Consider the following 18,819-nt stretch of genomic DNA (forward strand, 5'->3'; position numbering starts at 1 on the left):
TATAAAGGAGTCCTGAGACCTTAAGTTTCCGTACTGTTGATCTATACTGTGAAGGAATAAAGACAAAGATGTTCTAATTTAACACAATCTCACTTGTATTTTCTCTCTTCAGCAAGACTGAAAAAGTGATTTTAATAAAAAGATTTTAAGAATGTTTAAGAGAGGGGCTTCCCTGGTGGCACAGTGATTGAGAGTCCACCTGCCGATGCAGGGGACACAGGTTCGTGCCCCGGTCCGGGAAGATCCCACATGCCGCGGAGCAGCTGGGCCCGTGAGCCATGGCCGCCGAGCCTGCGCGTCCGGAGCCTGTGCTCCGCAACGGGAGAGGCCACAGCAGTGAGAGGCCCGCGTACCACAAAAAAAAAAAAAAAAAGAATGTTTAAGAGGAATCACAGTTCATAACAATCTGAATTAAACCACTTCCTGAACAACCTACTTATTCAGTATCTTGATACCTAAATTATGACAAAGTAAACATTTAAACATAACATTTGCTAACAACAAAATAGAAGGAATAAGTGTAAGTAAATTGGCGATTTTTTTTTAGAGGAAATTCAAAAACTAACTCAGAAACAAACTAATGAAAAACATCAGAATTATAGGGCCAAAAGTTAGAGACAAACTCTACTAAAAACCATCAGAATTGTAACTTTAGACATAATCTAGTTCAAACTCACCCTTTTTTAGAAGATACAATAAAAGAGTTAAAGCCTGGTTAAAATACAACTAATTCGTGATAGAATGAGGACCAGAACTAAGCTTCCAGACTCCCGGAACAGTTCATGTAAACTTTTGAGAGCTTATGTGCCAGGCACTGGAGATATGGGAATAAGCAAGACAAACGTGGTAAACCTGCTTTCTTGTAGATCAGCATCAAGTGTCAAACATATGTAATGAGCACCATAGAGGAAACATATAGCATTCTATGCGAGCATTTAATAGGGTATAAATTGACCTGGTAGGACAAGGAAGAGGTGTTTAAGAAAGAAACCTTATTGCTGTCATCCACCAACATCCTCATCACTCCCTTCCTTCGCTAAGGACTCACTAATTCATCACTATTCCTATCATACTCTTAGTGATGTCAACATTCACTCAGATAATCCACCCAAAACTCTTGTCTCTCAGTCATTTGACTTCCTGAACTAAAACAATTTTTTCTTCCATTTTTTCTTCATCACTGTCAAAACCTCCCATGGTCATCACTAGTAATTACACCATTTCCAAAAATACAGACTTTAAAAATCCCACATTCTAAACACCCAACCTCTATCTCTGCAGTTTACTCTAGTACCTCGATTCCAACTATCCTTACATTTCATGGGACTTCCCACGCACTAATCGTCCCAGTTTTTCACTGTCTATGTCGCAACTAAGATGTGCTGCGAGTATAAAACACACATAAGATTCCAAAGATTTAGTACTTTAAAAAGAATGTAAAAAAAAAAGAATGTAAAATATCTCATTAACAAACTATTTTTTAATATAAATTTATTTATCTTTAATTTTGGCTGTGTTGGGTCTTCGTTGCTGTGCGTGGGCTTTCTCTAGTTGCGGTGAGCGAGGGCTACTCTTCAATGCGGTGCTCAGGCTTCTCATTGCAGTGGCTTCTCTTGTTGCAGAGCACGGGCTCTAGGTGTGCGGGCTTCAGTAGTTGTGGCATGCGGGCTCAGTAGTTGTGGCATGCGGGCTCAGTAGTTGTGGCTCGCAGGCTCTAGAGTGCAAGCTCAGTAGTTGTGGCATGCAGGCTCAGTAGTTGTGTCTCACAGGCTCTAGAGCGCAAGCTCAGTAGTTGTGGCACACGGGCTTAGCTGCTCCACGGCATGTGGGATCTTCCCGGACCGGGGCTCGAACCCGTGTCCCCTGCATTGGCAGGTGGATTCTTAACCACTGTGCCACCAGGGGAGTCCTTAACAAACTATTTATGTTGATTACTTATTGAAATAATTATATTTTGGATGCACTGGGTTAAATAAAATGTTATTAAAATTAATTTCAACCTATTTCTTCATACTTTTTAAATGTGGTTATTAGAAAAATTTTAAATTAGATATGTGTCTCACGTTATATTTCCATGAGACAGTGCTAATGTATTCTGTGATGACTCCTAAACGTGGATCTCTAACTCTGACTCCTCCCTAAATTCCAGAAAGACCATCTGGCCTATCTATTTCATTGTCTAATATAATGCAGACTTAACACACATCCACAGCAGTACTCTTGGTCCTCCTGTCCACGTGCTACCATCCACTGACATAGTTAGGAAAACAGTTTAAACTAGGAGTCATCCTTAACATGCCTCTTTCCCTCACATCCAATCCACCAGTAAGTCCTGTTCAGCTCTGCCTCAAAACTATCCAACCTCTCCCCTCAATTCCTCACCCCACCACTTAAAGTACAGGCAGTTCTCATTTCCTGCTTAGACTAGTACAATCCCCTCCCTGCTGGTAATTCTGCTCTTGCCTTCCCTTCAATATGTTTTCCACTCAGTAGCCTGAATGATTCTTTCAAAAAGTAAATCAAGGGACTTCCCTGGTGGCGCAGTGGTTAAGAATCCGCCTGCCAATGCAGGGGACACGGGTTCCAGCCCTGGTCTGGGAAGATCCCACATGCCGCGGAGCAACTAAGCCCGTGTGCCACAACTACTGAGCCCGCATGCCACAACTACCGAAGCCCACACGCTCTAGGGCCTGTGCTCCCCAACAAGAGAAGCTACCGCAATGAGAAGCACGCACACCACAATGAAGAGTAGCCCCCACAACTAGAGAGAAAGCCCCCGTGCAGCAATGAAGACCCAACACAGCCAAAAATAAAAATAAATTAATTAAATAAATTTTAAAGAAAAAGTAAATCGAGTACTCTAATGATAACCCCATCACACCTGGAATAAAATCCAACCACTTTTCAAAGCCTCCAAGGCCCTTCATGATCTGGCCCCTGACAATCTCTCTGACCTCTCTCCTCCTAGTCTCCCTCTCAGTAACAACCCTCTAGACATTACCCTTACAAAGATTTTTCCAGTCTCAGAGCCTTTGCACTTGCCTTTTCCTTATATCTTCACAGAGAAGATGCCCTATCTACCCTCTAGGTCTCAAATCAAATGTCACCTCCAGAGTATCACTTCCTACTTCCCAAGCTAAAGAAGTCCCCCTTCCCAATTCCAATTTTCTTTATCCTGTCACCCTATTCTATTTTCTAAATTTTCTACTTCCAATGTGAAAGCCTTTTTTTGGGGAGGGGAGGGGGGAGGAGTTAATTATCTGTCCCCTCCTCTCTGTAATGAAAACTTCCTAAAGATAGGAACTTGGCCTCACTCACTATTCTATCTGTGGTACCTAGGATAGTACCTGACAGTTAGTAGGTACTCAAAGGATTTTGATCAAATGAAGAATGAATGAATGAATATAGTAATTTTTCATCTGAACTATAAGACCTGACAAATGAGTAATATTCAGACCAAGAGGAACAAGTTTTCTAGTCAGAGAACATTTGCAAAGGCAGAAAAAAACAAAATTTCAAAATCGGAAAGGCCAATATGACTGGTAAGACGAGGGTAATGGGATGAATGCAGTAAGACTAGAAAGACAGGAGCTATACTATATATGGCCTAATAGGCCTCACTGTGAAACTGCATATTTATGAGGAATCACTGACTAACTTTTAAGCAGGGAAGTGACATGATCAGATTTCCATTTTGAAAGTGACACTCAAGTGGCACAGTGTGGATAATAGGGAGGTGATCAGAGGGGGATGTGTGGTGATGTAAAGAAGACAGAAGCTACAGCAGTTTTCTAAGCTTTACACTAGGAGATGGAATAGACAAATTTAAGAAGAAGATTCAACAGGACCTGGTACAGATGAATCAGTAGTGGTAGCTGGGGAAGGAGGTGCCAGGAAAGAATAATGGAGGAGCCAAGAACGATGCCCGGCTTTCGAGTGCATGAGTCAATGGAAAATAAGGAGTAGGAAAGACTGGGGAAAGGTGATGAGTTCAGTTCCTACAAGTCTGAGGTATCTGTGACTCAAACAAGCAGATATATGGATTGAAACTGCAGTGGAAGAGAGATCATTCAGATGGGAATAACTAAAACAGCTAAGGTGGTAGGTGTAGAAAGGAGCTCATACAAAGTCACTGTAAAGGTAAAAGAGAACAAAGGGCCAGACAGTAACAGGAAAAAGTAGAAAAGAATGCCATCACAGAAGCCAAAGAATTAGGTTTAAAAAAAAAAAAAGAGGGTATGGTCAATTGTGTGAAGTGATGCTGAGAAAACAAGCAAGAAAAGAACACTGATCAAGAGGCTTGAGATGTTTCGATTCTGACTGCACAAAATCAGTAAAGAGAGAAGAAATAAAGATATGAGAAGTGTAAGGTTTCTAAAAAGGCAAGCAAGGATGGGACCCAGAGCAAAGATAAGGGCTGACCTTAGCTAGGAGGAAGGACACCTCTCCTCCATTACAAGAAGGAAACAGAATAGAACGAATGAGGACACCAGTAGGCTTGGAAATGTAGTGGTAAGAAAGTACATGTCGTATACAACGAGGTCTAGTTTCTCTATGAAATAAAAGATGAGAAAGGAAAGAGATTTTAAAAGGGAAGAGAAAATTTAAAACAGTATATGGTGTAAAATGACGTGGAAGGACTTCCCTGGTGGCGCAGTGGTTAAGAATCTGCCTGCCAGGGCTTCCCTGGTGGTGCAGTGGTTGAGAACCTGCCTGCCAATGCAGGGGACATGGGTTCGAGCCCTGGTCTGGGAAGATCCCACATGCCGCAGAGCAACTGGGTCCATGAGCCACAGCTACTGAGCCTGCGCGTCTGGAGCCTGTGCTCGGCAACAAGAGAGGCCGTGATAGTGAGAGGCCCGTGCACCACGATGAAGAGTGGCCCCCGCTCGCCGCAACTAGAGAAAGCCCTCGCACAGAAATGAAGACCCAATACAGCCAAAAATAAATAAATAAATTTATTTAAAAAAAAAAAAAAAGGAATCTGCCTGCCAATGAGGGGGACATGGGTTCGAGCCCTGGTCCGGGAAGATCCCACATGCCGCAGAGCAACTAAGCCTGTGCACAACTACTGAGCCTGCGCTCTAGAGCCCTCAAGCCACAACTACTGAGCCCACGTGCCACAACTACTGAAGCCTGTGCACCTAGAGCCTGTGTTCCACAACGAGAAGCCACCACAACGAGAAGCCCCCGCACCCCAAAGAAGAGCAGCCACTGCTCTCCACAACTAGAGAAAAGCCAGCGCACAGCAACGAAAACCCAATGCAGCCAAAAAATAAATAAATTAATTAACTTAAATTAAATGACTTGGAAAAAGATAGTGGGATTGCTGGGCTATACTGAGGGCTCACTTTTGAGTGGTAACCATGATTTTTAAATGGCACTAATCAATCCTTTCCACTACACTGCCTTCTTTTTTTTTTTTTTTTTGAGGCACGCGGGCCTCTCACTGTTGTGGCCTCTCCCGTTGCAAAGCACAGGCTCTGGACGCGCAGGCTCAGCGGCCATGGCTCATGGGCCCAGCCGCTCCGCGGCATGTGGGATCCTCCCGGACCAGGGCACGAACCCGCGTCCCCTGCATCAGCAGGCGGACTCTCAACCACTGCGCCACCAGGGAAGCCCTACACTGCCTTCTTAAAGTGTTTGTTACTACAAGTCTTAGGTTGCCAATATTTGAACTAAGAAGTATCTTTCTCCATATGCTGCATTACATACCTTTCTGGTGTTTAAGTAGAGGGCATTAATTCCCCATGGCCCAAATAAAAAGGGTTCTCACAAAGTATCACACTTGCCTTTCAAGAAAATAGAAAATAAAATTTACCAAACCCAATTTTGTCACAGCATGTAGAAATTACTAACAGTAATTAAACATAAAGTCAGGAAACAAACTAAAGGTAAATTAAAGTTTTTCAGTAATACACTTTTTCATTAACGTTAGTATTTTTCTTTCCTTTAAGTTTCAAGGAGATAAATAATAAAATTTTGCTCCAATCAAAAGCAGTTGAGAATATCCAACTGCACATCTTATGTACTATGCTTCATTGAAGCTCTAAATAAGAATATAATTCACATCTGACTTAATAATTAGATAATCTCACAGAAGTGTTAGGATTTTTTAATTTTAAAATATACTATAACTGAAATACTTTCTGCCTTATTATCAGCAATATGAGTTTACCAATTGTACAACATAAAGTTTAGATATATTCGTTAAAAGCTGTATATGTGAGTGATATTACAAGGGACTTGTCCTGTCTAAGCTATATATATTTCTAAAAAGTTTAAAGTTCGTGCAATTACCATATTTGATATTACTTTGGTCATCAGGGGGAAAATTAACTTTACATATAAAGTGGAAAATTAGGCTCCAAGCCTTAATTCACACTGAAGTTCTGAGTGTATGTTCATGCCTGGAATTCCTTCTTAACACTGCAGTACAATGGTAGAAATTCAAAATTCTCTACATGCAAAATTAGGTAATTATGTATTTCACAACAAAACACCACTATGAAGGACTCCTAGGTGTATATATGGAAAAGAACTGAAAACAGGCACGCAAATACTGTACATGAATATTCATAGCAGTACTATTCACAACAGCCAAAAGGTAGAAACAACCCAAATGTCCATCAAAGGATGAATGAATAAACAAAATGTGGTATAATATACATACACTAGAATATTACTAAGCCATAAGAGGAATATAGTACTAATACATGCTACCAAGTGAATGAACCTTGAAAACATTACGCTTTATATAAGTGAAAGAGACACAAAAGGCCATGTATTGTATAATTCCATTCATATGAAATATATAGAATAGGTAAATTCATAGAAACAAGGCAAACTGATGGATGCCAGGTGCCGGCGGGGTGGGATGGGGACAAACTACCTAACAGGTATGGGCTTTCCCGAGGAGTGATGAAAATGTTTTAGAATACATCGAGGCGGTGGTTGGAGAACACTGTGAATGCACTAAATACCACTGAACTGTATGCTTTACAATGGTTGGTTTTACATTATATGACTTACAGCTCAATTTTTAAAATTCTATTATGAAGCAGATAATATAGGTATATTCTAATCAACCTATGGCAGGAATTACTCACAAAATTGTAAACTTAAAATACATTAACTATTTTAAAGCTCTCTACTCCTTATTGTCATAAATAAATCAGAATAACATTCATTATCTTTTCCCCCACATATAGAAATTGTGCAATGGATTTAAATAAGCCTTTTATCTTTTAGAGATACGTACTAAAATATTTACGGATGAAATAATACATCAAAGATGGACTTTACAATAATGACAGACAGGAGAGGATTACAGATGAAACGAGACTGGCCATGAGTTGGTAATTGTTAAAGCTGGATGTTGAACACGTCGGGGTTCATTATGCTGTTCTCTCCACATCTGGGTATATGAGTTTTTAATTACTGTGCTAAAAATTAGTAAAATAAGACTTTAAATGGTTTCCTTATACTTTAAGCTACACCTGAGATGGTACTACCAATATTCTTTAGTTGATATAAATCACAATTCCACAAACATTTGCTGAACTTGCTAAACACAGATGCGTATCAAAATTAGAATCTATTTGATAACAAATAAACATTATCTTCCTTAGGATGTTTTGTTTTGCTTCCAGATTTTTTTCACAAATACTAGTTCACTACCAACTATTTCTCAGAAAATTTCATTTTGTAAATGAAGAAAATTAGTAAATTAGTTAGTTAAGTGTACCTATTCGGGTTGACACAGAGTGGTAATACTAAAAAACTTCAAGTGTCCTTTCTATGGAATTAATGTTTACAGTTAAAATCATCAGGTTAGCTATCTCCTTTAAAAACAAAATCCAGTAACTGCCATTTTCCAAAATCAAATAATTGCCATTTTCTCAATACCATACTTTTTAAAAAAATCCCGTATTTTTTAGGATGGTGTCTTATTAAATAAATATTAAGGTCTAAAAAGTTTGTAGCCCCAGGGTTTGACTATTATTCTTCAAAAGTCAAACCATAACTTCAGTGAAAATTACAATCAACACAAAAAGACATTAGAAAAAATATATAGCTCCCCCCAAATTCAAATGTTTAAATGCTCCAAAATTAGCTTTCCACTGTCACTTTTACCTTACTTTTCTTACCAACACTATTTTCATGGAATTACATCTACACAATCTCCTCTAATGTCTGACTCAAACTTTTGTCCCAATATTAGCACTCTTCTCTAGCTAATACATTCTTGCCTATTAACTTACAAATTTCTAATTCCTAGGACATAATTTAACTGAAGATACAGTTATTCTAAATGACCACAGAGGGACTTCCCTGGCTGTCCAGTGGTTAAGACTCCGAGCTTCCAGTGCAGGGGGGATCCCTGGTCAGGGAACTAAGATTCCCACATGCCTCGCAGCACGGCCAATAAATAAATAAATGGTCATAGATCAGAATCAAAATTGCCCAAATACCTCTTTTCTACCTCAAGGAGTATTAGCATTGGGCTTCCCTGGTGGTGCAGTGGTTGAGAGTCCGCCTGCCGATGCAGGGAACGCGGGTTCGTGCTCCGGTCCGGGAGGATCCCACATGCCGCGGAGCGGCTGGACCCGTGAGCCGTGGCCGCTGAGCCTGCGCGTCCGGAGCCTGTGCTCCGCAACGGGAGAGGCCACAACAGTGAGAGGCCCGTGTACCGCAAAAAAAAAAAAAAAAAAAAAAAAAAAAGGAGTATTAGCATTCTTCAGCTATCAGAACCAACTGGAGAAAGCAGAAGCACATAAGAGTAATTAGAAAAGTGTTCTTATCCTAAGGGATTATTTCAATCATTTTCTTAAAAAAAAACCCTCTTCTAAAGATACAAACATACTAAAACTGAGGATCTAAACACACCAGAACTAGATCACAGTACCACACGTAAAGTTCTTATTATATTATAGTTACAAAAGGAAAAAAAAGAGAGATGAATGGACTTTCATTAAGACCTAATATGCAAGGTCAGATTCTGCCTGCTTGACAGCAGCATTAATGTTTAATTAATGTTATGACATGATATAGGTCAATCTAACAATTAACTGAGGATTTTCCATAAAATTATCTAAAATCCCATTTTATTTTGTTTACTGAGATATGATTGACATATAACACCATATTAGTTTCAGGTGTACAATATAATAATTCACTATTTGTATATACAGCAAAATGGTCACCACAATAAGTCCAGTTAACATTCAACACCACACAAATTTAAAAATTTTTTTTCTTTTTCTTTCTTGTGGTGAGAACTCTTTAGATCTACTCTAGTAGCAATTATACAATACAGTATTATTAACTAGAGTTACCATGTTGTACATTACTAAAACCCTGTTTAATTCATTTAGATTTCCAACCTATACCTCTAATTTTGCTAGCCAGTGTTTTACTCAAACTTCCAAGTGCAAGTAAGATTGCTACCATTTCCAATCTGTCCTAATCTCCGCAAGCACTTTGACATCTTTACCTGAACATAGTTTGTGTGGAAATCAGAACTACCCAAAATATTTCAAGACATTTTTTGTTTTGCTAACTTCTACTAATTCTTCTACAAATTTCCTTATCACAAGTGCAAAGCTGATTCAGAACAGAAAAAAAAAAAAAGGCAAAGATGCACAAGAGAAGAAGAGGATCCACTGAGCTCAGTGAAAAACTAGCCTATGATTCCTGTAATTCAATTCTTCAAGTGCCAAAGCTACCATCTTTTGTGATCGGGCAAGTCCCCAAATTACAAACATACCTGTTCTTATATTACAACTTGGAACTCACAGGAAACAATAGTAAAATAGTTGTTAGGTTCCCAGACATGATCCACAAGAGTCTATTCCATGACATTTCTGAACTAGTCTGAGTTCTAGACTCGTTTGCATCTGGAGACAGTGTGATATGGAAAGAGCATAGCCTTTGGAGCCTGTCAAGAGTTAGGGAGAAATCCTGACTGCCAATCCCTAACTGTAGGATCAAACAAAGATTCATTTAACTTTTCCGAGTCCCAATTTCCTCATCTGGAAGAGAATACTGCCTATCACAGGGAGTTTTTGTAAGGATTAAAGGTAATACAATTCAACCAGCACAGACTGTGAAAGAGTAGGTACTCAATAAGTAGAAGCAAGTTACTCTTCCCTTTTCTATTACCCTCTTCATACATTCTTTTTATCCACTTGGGGTACAGAATCAGAAAATCTGGGTTTGATTCTAGGCACCATCTCATACAAGATATGGGACTTTAGGCTAGGTATTCAACGTCTCTGAACCTCACATTGCTCATTTGTTTAAAAAAAAAAGAAAGAAAGAAAGAAAAAAGATCATAATTATTGTAATAATTAAGTGACATTAGTTTATAAACTGGAATAAACTGTACAGTACCAAAAATGTCAGCTCTTACCTACTCTAAAGTGCTCCCCCTCAAAAAATTATCTGCCTTCCAAGATCACATGGGTATAACGAGCAAATGAATATAAACTGATGTCATGGGTGGAGGAAATCAAGCTAAATTAAGTAGCTCACTGATGACATCCCCTTCATCTTCCCAGACTTTAGGATATACTTGTTAACCCAAACAAGCCCCTGTTGGCGAAATTCCGGGGAAAAAGTTAAATTAAAAAGTTAAGCTATAAGGAAGACTTTTCTGTCCTTACCCAACCTATGCTGAGAAACCTTTCGTAAGCAGTTTCTACTCCTTTTCACTTAGACCTCCTTCCTATTCCTCAAAACAATCCCCATAACAAAGGCGGTATGGACCCTAAAGTAGAGCAAAGAGAACTGGCCAGATAAACAAACAACTCTTCAAGTTGAAGAGTGACTGTCCTTGACACAATCCACCAGAAAATTCAAACTAAAGGTGGGAAAAGGCAAAGATTTTTCTTTATGTCTATACAAATGTTTATATAAAGTACACTCTCTATTTTGAATATTATTTTCCTGTAACAATTTCAAAAACCCTGTCCTTTTTAAGATAGTGGACTCTTCTGAGACGTTTTGCTATTAATAAAACAATTTAATAATTAAAGTCAACAAGACCAAAAGAGCTAATAAAGTGCTCAAGGACTCAATTGCGCTACAGCCAAAAGAACTTGCCAGCTAAACACCTTACCTGAACTGTACTTCCAAACTGTAGGAAAACAACAAAATGAAAAGTAAATTCTCAGGATGAAAATCACTCAGGCAATAATTTAAATCACCTTGGGTATAAAAAAATTCTCAAAACACAAGTGACCAGATACCTTCCCCAAGAGAAGGTATGTTTACATAGGGTGTTAGCCCTTATCCAATCGGTCACAGAAGGGATACCGTGAGATTTCAAAAGACGCCTAAATGGATATTTCTAGTATTATTTGTTCCCTCTTCACAGTACGACAGCACATCACGAAATCAGCTACCACCACATCACCTTCCACCAACTGCTCATCATCTTCTGAGCCTGTCAGAGCGTGACCCTGTCTGAGCCTCCTGGGAAGGGAGCTAGTGGCCAGCTTCATGCAGCCCAAAGTTTAAAAGCTATTACAGTGCTGTGTATGAATTTCATTCTTTTTTCCCCCCAGTATTTCTAAATATCTCACTGGTGTCAAGTTTAGGACCACCAAAAAAACTTGGGGCCAGTGACAGTGGATCTTGGCATCATGGTACTAACATGCTTAAAAGACTACGTGAGAAACAACATGATTTATTTAATTAGGGATATAATGAAATTTTAAAGTGCTTCAAAATTACGATGGCAAGAGGGGAAAAGAAAAGGGTCAGGGGAAAAAAAAACTTACAGCACACAACTACCTGAAAAAGAAATAGCCAACAGACAGGTTAAAACACGTTTGCATTGGCCAACACGTAGCAGTTACCACACTATATATGTCAGATTTCCCAACATGCAAAACGAAAAGAAGCCACCCCTTTATGAAGTGCCTATCTGCTGACTTCTACAAAGAAATGACTTTTCTAGAAAGGGGGCAATATAACTCCCTGTGCTCTCCCTCTGACTTTCAAAATCTTTAAAACCTTCAGCAAACTGAGATTCACTTCAATTTTAAGGTTCTTCATGTGAAGTTGAATAAAACGTGTTTATTTTTAACATCGACAAACTACAGAAAACTTTTCTGCTTGAAAACTATATCCACATTTCTACTAGATTTTAGATTTTTTTAAAGCTAAATATAAAGTTTGCAAAAACAAGTAATACAGTAGATGTGGCAGGGGTTCAACAAGTTTATCAGCGGAATTCCTAAAGTAAAAGCTTGAAAAAATTTATGAGATGAACTCCTAGTAGTACTACTGAAGATACAATGTTACTAATATGGAAATTGAGAAACATTCAAAATATTCTGAAAACAGTATCTCCTTCTAAAAATAGAGGAAAAGCATCTGCCAACAGAAACCACTGGTTCTTAAAAATGATAATCACGTGGGATGCATTTCTATAAATACTTTAGTTCTGAACTGCAATAACCCGAGCCTCTGAAAGCACGTTTTGGTCATGCCTTACCACTAACAAGCGAATTTTTGGTGCCATTACATTGATATAAAGGACTCTGCTACTTTTATTTGCTTCTACTGCAAACTGTTAGTTTACGCAGTTAAAGATCTACAAACCAAACTACCACACAACATAATTCACTTTCAATCAATAAAATAAAAGCAAACAACCAACCATCTGCCATAGATAAGGTCCCAAGAATTTTCTAAAAAATTTAGAATGACATATTTGACGTTCTGGTTCTAGTTCGGGGATTCATTCTCTACATGTACTGTAAAGAGAGAAACCTCAGGAAAAAAGCAACCGGAGATTACACCATTCTATTTTAAGTTAAGTTACTTAAGAAGCCAGCAGTTCAAGAACTTTTGGGGAACAGAGAGTATTGAAGCCATTTTTCCAAGCAGTTAAGGATAATTTGTGCTTTACACTAACGACCGCCCTAACAACCTCTAGAATACATTACGGTGGGGGCGGAAGTGAAAATGATGAGACGAGGGGAGAAAACCTGACTTGAAAACGGATAGGCAGGCAGATTTACAAACCTTCAATTAACGGAATTCGGAGATTTAACTTCTCTTCTACGCCCTCCCTCGCTCCCCACCCGCTTCCTCCTCTCCTCGGGGGAGGTCTGTGTGATGTGACTCACGACAAATTTTAAAAATAAATAAATAAATAAAAGACACACCCTCTGGGCTGAACTGACATACTCTCGCCCCCACCCACCCTCCCCCGACGCACCCCCCGCTTCTCCTCTCGTTCCTGCCGCTCCTCCCCGAGCCTCGTCCCGGCCCTCTGCTCTCCGTTCGCTCGCCCGGTCCGAGACCCTCGGCCGGCGGAGAGGCGGCGGGGCGGCGGCGGGGGGCTCCGGGACGGAAGGCCGGCGGGTGGAGGGCGGCCGGGGGACAGCGCGGCTCGGGGGGCCGAGCCCGCGGGGAGGCGGACGGCAGGGGGGCGCCGGACCGCGGCGGCCGCGGCTCCGGGCTCCCTCGCCCATTTTCTCTCTCCGCTTCTATGGGTTTCAACCACCACGGCCACTTCCTGTATTGCAGCCCGGCCACCCGCTCTCTCCCCGACTGGGGCTGGGGTTGGGGCTGCCGCTGAGGTTAGGTAGTTCCCCACCCCGCCCAGTGGGCTGGTCACTCGGGCGGCCGGCGGCGGGTCCTCGGCCCGGCCGGCAGCGCCCGCCCGCGCGCCCGCGCTCCTCACCTGTATGTAGTTGTTTTCACAGTAGTCCGCCACCCGGGTCAGATTCTGATAACTCTCTATCAGCGCCCTCTTGCCAGACGGGATCTCCTCCTCTAGTAACATCTGCAGCTCTGCCATTTTCCACCCCTCTGCATCGCTTCCTCTCGCGTTAAAGAGACAGAGGCTGCAAGGTCCGCGGAGGTTCCGAGCACCTCACAGCCCGGACACAAACCGCCTGCCCGCCCTCCCGCCTGGTATTGTGGGACGGCACCTCCTCCTCGCCCTCCTCACGCTCTCCACCCGCCTCCACCCACTTCTCGCAGCTTCCCCAAGCTCGTTTTCTCGCGAGCCTTCCTGTCTTTGCCTCCCCCTTCTCGCAACCACGGGATTTTTTTCCCCCCCTTTGGCATGGCCTTCTGGGAATTGTAGTCTCTCACTGGCTTGGCCGCCCATCGAAAGCGCATGCGTCCAGGGAACCTCAAAAAAAAAAGACCCGGGAGGAGAGCAATTAAAGAACTTGGAAAGAGAGTGGTGGTTTAAATCCCGAGTTTCTTAACAGCTCCGGGAGATGGCGCCACAGGGTGATTCTAGAGAATGAAACCGGTTCCCCGAGAAGGCTGTGAAGCTTGGCAGAACTTGGTTAACTAGGAAACGCCCTTGAATCAGATACCCATCTGATAAGGATTTAAAAGGACTAGAGTATGGAAAACTCCAAATCTTTACTTCCTCTATCTTCGTAGAGATAACGCGACTCGGGCTTTACTTTCTAAACTTCTGCAGGCTTTACTTTCTAAACTTCCTCAATTCACTTAAAATTTGGGCAATACTTGGGCTTCCCTGGTGGCGCAGTGGTTGAGAGTCCGCCTGCCGATGCAGGGGACACGGGTTCGTGCCCCGGTCCGGGAAGATCCCACATGCCGCGGAGCGGCTGGGCCCGTGAGCCATGGCCGCTGAGACTGCGCGTCCGGAGCCTGTGCTCCGCAACGGGAGAGGCCACAACAGTGAGAGGCCCGCGTGCCGCAAAAAAAAAAAAAAAATTGGGGCAACACTTGATATTAACAGCTCTATACCAAGCAATGTACTCAACATTGGGGGTACAAGTTGAGTAAGGATACTCTGTACACTTACAGACCCACGATTTAAAAACAAACACATATATATAATATATAAAAACGATTTACTATGTTGTACACCTGGAGTCCCCTTAAAACCATGATCCCTTATTGAGTTTATGATTAATCTATATCCAAAACTTTATTCATTTCTTTCTCCCCTCTGACCTCAATCCTGTGCTAACACTAATCAACCAACGTCAGATGACTATAGTTACTGCTGTCAATAACGTCTTTAATGCACTAAAATCGCTGTTACAGGTATCATCATTAAGGTAAAAACTCAGGATGTTTCTCCAGGGCAAGGTGAGCTCACAGACCGTGGGCCATGGACCACCTGGCCAGAGAATCATAAACTGGAGACATTCTGACTCCCGAAACCACGATTAAGAAATGTCACAGAAATGTCACAGGGCAACGATTAATCCCAGTTTCTTTGTTTCTCACCTTTAAAACACCCGTAACTCAAAGACCAAGCTGGAGTGGGTCTGAGGCTTGTCTCTCACTCACTTGGCTTGGCGCCCTGCAATAAACCCTTACTCTGCTGCGAACTCTCTCAGTCAAGAGTTTGGCTTTCTGAGCCATGAGCACACAAACGCTTTGCTTGGTTACAAAACTAAGATAATACTGTAAATCAACAATACTTCCATTAATTTTTTTTAATTTTTAAAAATAAAAAATCAAACCAAACAATTTTTAGTACTATCACGTCCTAATCTCTTATTCTTTGACTCTTTGCGTGTATCTCCCTACATTTTTGAAGTTTTGTACAGGTTGTTTCTCTACATCGTGTAAAATCATTGTGCTTTTTAAAAAATCATCAACTGCTTTGGAATAGTCTAAAACACCCTATATTTCAAGCTTTTTATTTCAAGAGAAACATTAAATGCTTTTGATATAATGGACTATGAAAAGTATTGTCCAAAGGCCGAAAGGAAACTAATTTAAAGTTCATTTAAAAGTCCATATTTTCATCTCTCCATGAAGTCATTTAGAATCACAATAACTATAAAAATAATAACATGACAACCAAATGTTTAAAAATTGACCCATGAATAGGTATTTATTGGATATTGCCTTTACTAGGGGCCAATGATGCTTAGCCTCTACAAGGAAAAATTTATATCTTCTCCAACCTGAAAGAGATAACTACACCCAGTCACCAGATTCTTTTTTTTTTTTTTTTTTTTTTTTCCGGCCGTGCAGCTTACGGGATGTTAGTTCCCTGACAAGGGGTTGAACCCTGGCCGCATTGGAAGGGCAGAGTCCTAACCACTGGACCACCAGGGAATTCCCCCAATCAAGGATTCTAAGGTCCATAAATCAATAAATGACATACTCTCCATAATAATCCGAAATAGACATAATAGTCTTTCTTTAATACTTATCATTAATCCAAACATCATTTAATACAAGTTATTAAAATTTGATATATTCTTGAATCTGGTCTCTACGCGAGCCAGATTTAACTATGGAAATCACTAAACTTATTTCCATATACTGATACATTTCAACAACATTGGGGAGTGATTAGGCAGGTGATGCTGCTTTACTCTTTTCAAAGTCCTATTAGATTTCCTTAATGCACACAACTCAGAGATAAATGACTTAAAGATTCTTTTCTATCTTTACCAAATAAGGCAATTTAAGCTTACACAGGTTAAAAGGTTTAGCTAATAGCACTGAAAATAGTAGTCAAGTTCTCTGACTTCTAGAACAGGTCTTTCTACTATCCAGTTAAAACTTTCTCTTGAAATATTTATGGCTTATATAAAGTCCATTCAGTGAAGTTACCCCTCATACCTTTAAGGTGACCGAGTTGAATATGCTATCCTTTGTATTTTTATTTAAAAAAACAACAACTAGTTTCCCTTACAATGATAGTCTGTAATAAGGCAATATTTCCTTTAAAAACAAATAGGATTTGTGGGGATAAAACCATAAAACACCAGCACCATACTGTAGCCATGGGCTTTCAATATTTTTTGACACAATGTGAACCAGGATATATATATATATATATATATATATATATGCAGGTTTAAAAGTTTCACAAAACTAAGTATGATACTCTGATTTTTCCTATTCTAATTCAGTTTATTTAATGCTGGTAAGGACTATGAAATTGATCTCATGATCCACTACAGAAAGATGACCCATAGTCTGAAAACCATTTTTCCCTTCCACTAAATTAAACAAATATGACCCTTTACTAAGCATATATTATCATAAATTTATATTGTCATAATTTTTTTAAATCAGTTATTAACAGACCAGAAAGTAAAGGACCTGAATTTCTATATCAAAACAGCTTACTCTGTACAATCTTAATTAAAATCCTAACAGGTTTTTTGTAAAAATTGACAAGGTGATTCTAAAATTTATCTGAATGCAAAGGCCCTAGTACAACCAAGACAACAGAAAAATGAAGTTAGAGGACATACACTACGAAATTTCAAGATTTACTAAAAAGCTACAGAAATTAGGACAAAGTGGACTTGGTGAAGAACATACAAATAGTTCTTTGGAACAGACACTAATATATGCAGAAACTTATTTTATGACAAAAGTGCCAATGAAATTCAATGGGAGAAAGGATTCTTTTTTCCCAATAAATGTGCTGGAGCCATTGGACATTTGTTTTTTTCATATGAACATTGAATCTACATCACCCAATACTCCAAAATTTGTTCAGGGTATATCACAGTTCCAAATGTAAAAGGTAAAGCAATAACGCTTCTTCAAGAAAGCATAGAGTAACTTCACAAGCTTGGGGTAGGCAAAGATTTCTTAACCAGGATACAATAAGCACTAACAAAAAAAAAGAAAAAAAAAGATAAATTGCTTTTTTTTTAGGGTTTTTGGTTTTGTGTATAAATCGCTTTTTAATAAAATGAAAAACTAAGCCATTGTATTCATTTCCTACTGCTGCTGTAAAAAATTACAACAAATTTAGTGACTTAAAACAACACGAATTTATTATCTTACAGCTCTGGAGATAGAGATCTCACTTGTTTAAAATTAAAATGTCAGTAGGGCTTTGTTCCTTCCAGATACTAGAGGAGAATGCATTACCTTGCCTTTTCCAGCTCCTAGAGGCTACCTGCATCCCTTCACTATGGCCACTCCTTCCATCTTCATGTCAAAAGCACAGCATCCTCAGGTCTCTCTCTGACTCTGCTTCTGTCATCACAACTTCTTCTTCCTGACTCTGACCATCAACCTCCCTCTTATAAGGATCCTTTGACTACATACATCCCACCTAGATAATCCAAGAAAATCTCCCCATTTCGAGATTCTTAACTTGATTACATCTGCAAAGTCCCTTTTGCCATGTAAGGTAATATACTCACAGTTTGCAGGGATTAGGACACGGACATCTTTGAGGGGCCATTAGTCAGCCTACTATAGCCATCATTAAAATTAAAAGTTTGTTCATGAAAAGACACTATTAAGAAAGTGAAAAGATAAGCCACAACACATACATTTGAGAGAGGATTTGTATCTGGAATATATTAAAACAAAACAAAACAAAAAAGCTCCTCCAAGTCAATGGGGAAAAAAAGAATTAAAAAACAAAAAGGAACAACTGAAAAAAAAAGAAGATGACAACGGCACTCCACAAAAGGCCAATAAATATATGAAAAGGCACTCAACTCATTATTTATCAAGAAAATGCAACTTAAAACCATAATAAGATAACTACACTCCACCAGGATGTAGTGTAAAATTTAAAACACTGTACTACATACCCTTTAGAATGGCTAAAATAAAAAAGTCCTGACAATAGCAACTGCTACTGACAATGTAGGGTAATGGGACTTTCATATATTACTGTCTGTAAAATGCTATAGCCACTTTGGAAAACAGTTTAGTAGTTTCTTATAAAGCCAAAAATATACTTAATAAATAAGCTAGCAGGGACTTCCCTTGTGGTCCAGTGGTTAAGACTTCACCTTCCAATGCAGGGGGTGAGGGTTCGATCCCTGGTCGGGGAACTAAGATTCCGCATGCCTCGAGGCCAAA

At 39.9% G+C, this 18,819-nt stretch overlaps 1 protein-coding gene across 14 annotated transcripts in view; it reads right to left on the reverse strand.

The window, feature by feature from the left end:
- The window catches only part of ABI1 (abl interactor 1), a 128,241-nt gene that overhangs the window by 93,902 nt on the left and 15,520 nt on the right, over nucleotides 1-18,819 (reverse strand). For 13 of the 14 annotated variants that reach the window (XM_082616655.1, XM_082616650.1, XM_082616654.1 and 10 more), the window contains exon 1: nucleotides 13,703-13,953. The exons of the other annotated variant lie outside the window; for it this stretch is intronic. In XM_082616655.1, the coding sequence (XP_082472781.1) occupies nucleotides 13,703-13,819 (117 nt within the window). In that variant the 5' untranslated portion in view covers nucleotides 13,820-13,953. Of the gene's footprint in view, nucleotides 1-13,702; nucleotides 13,954-18,819 lie in introns of those variants that run through there. 14 annotated transcript variants of the gene reach the window in all.

The sequence above is a fragment of the Mesoplodon mirus genome, assembly GCF_964341445.2.
Source record: "Mesoplodon mirus genome assembly, chromosome: 4".
In the NCBI taxonomy this organism is placed as follows: Eukaryota; Metazoa; Chordata; class Mammalia; order Artiodactyla; family Ziphiidae; genus Mesoplodon; species Mesoplodon mirus.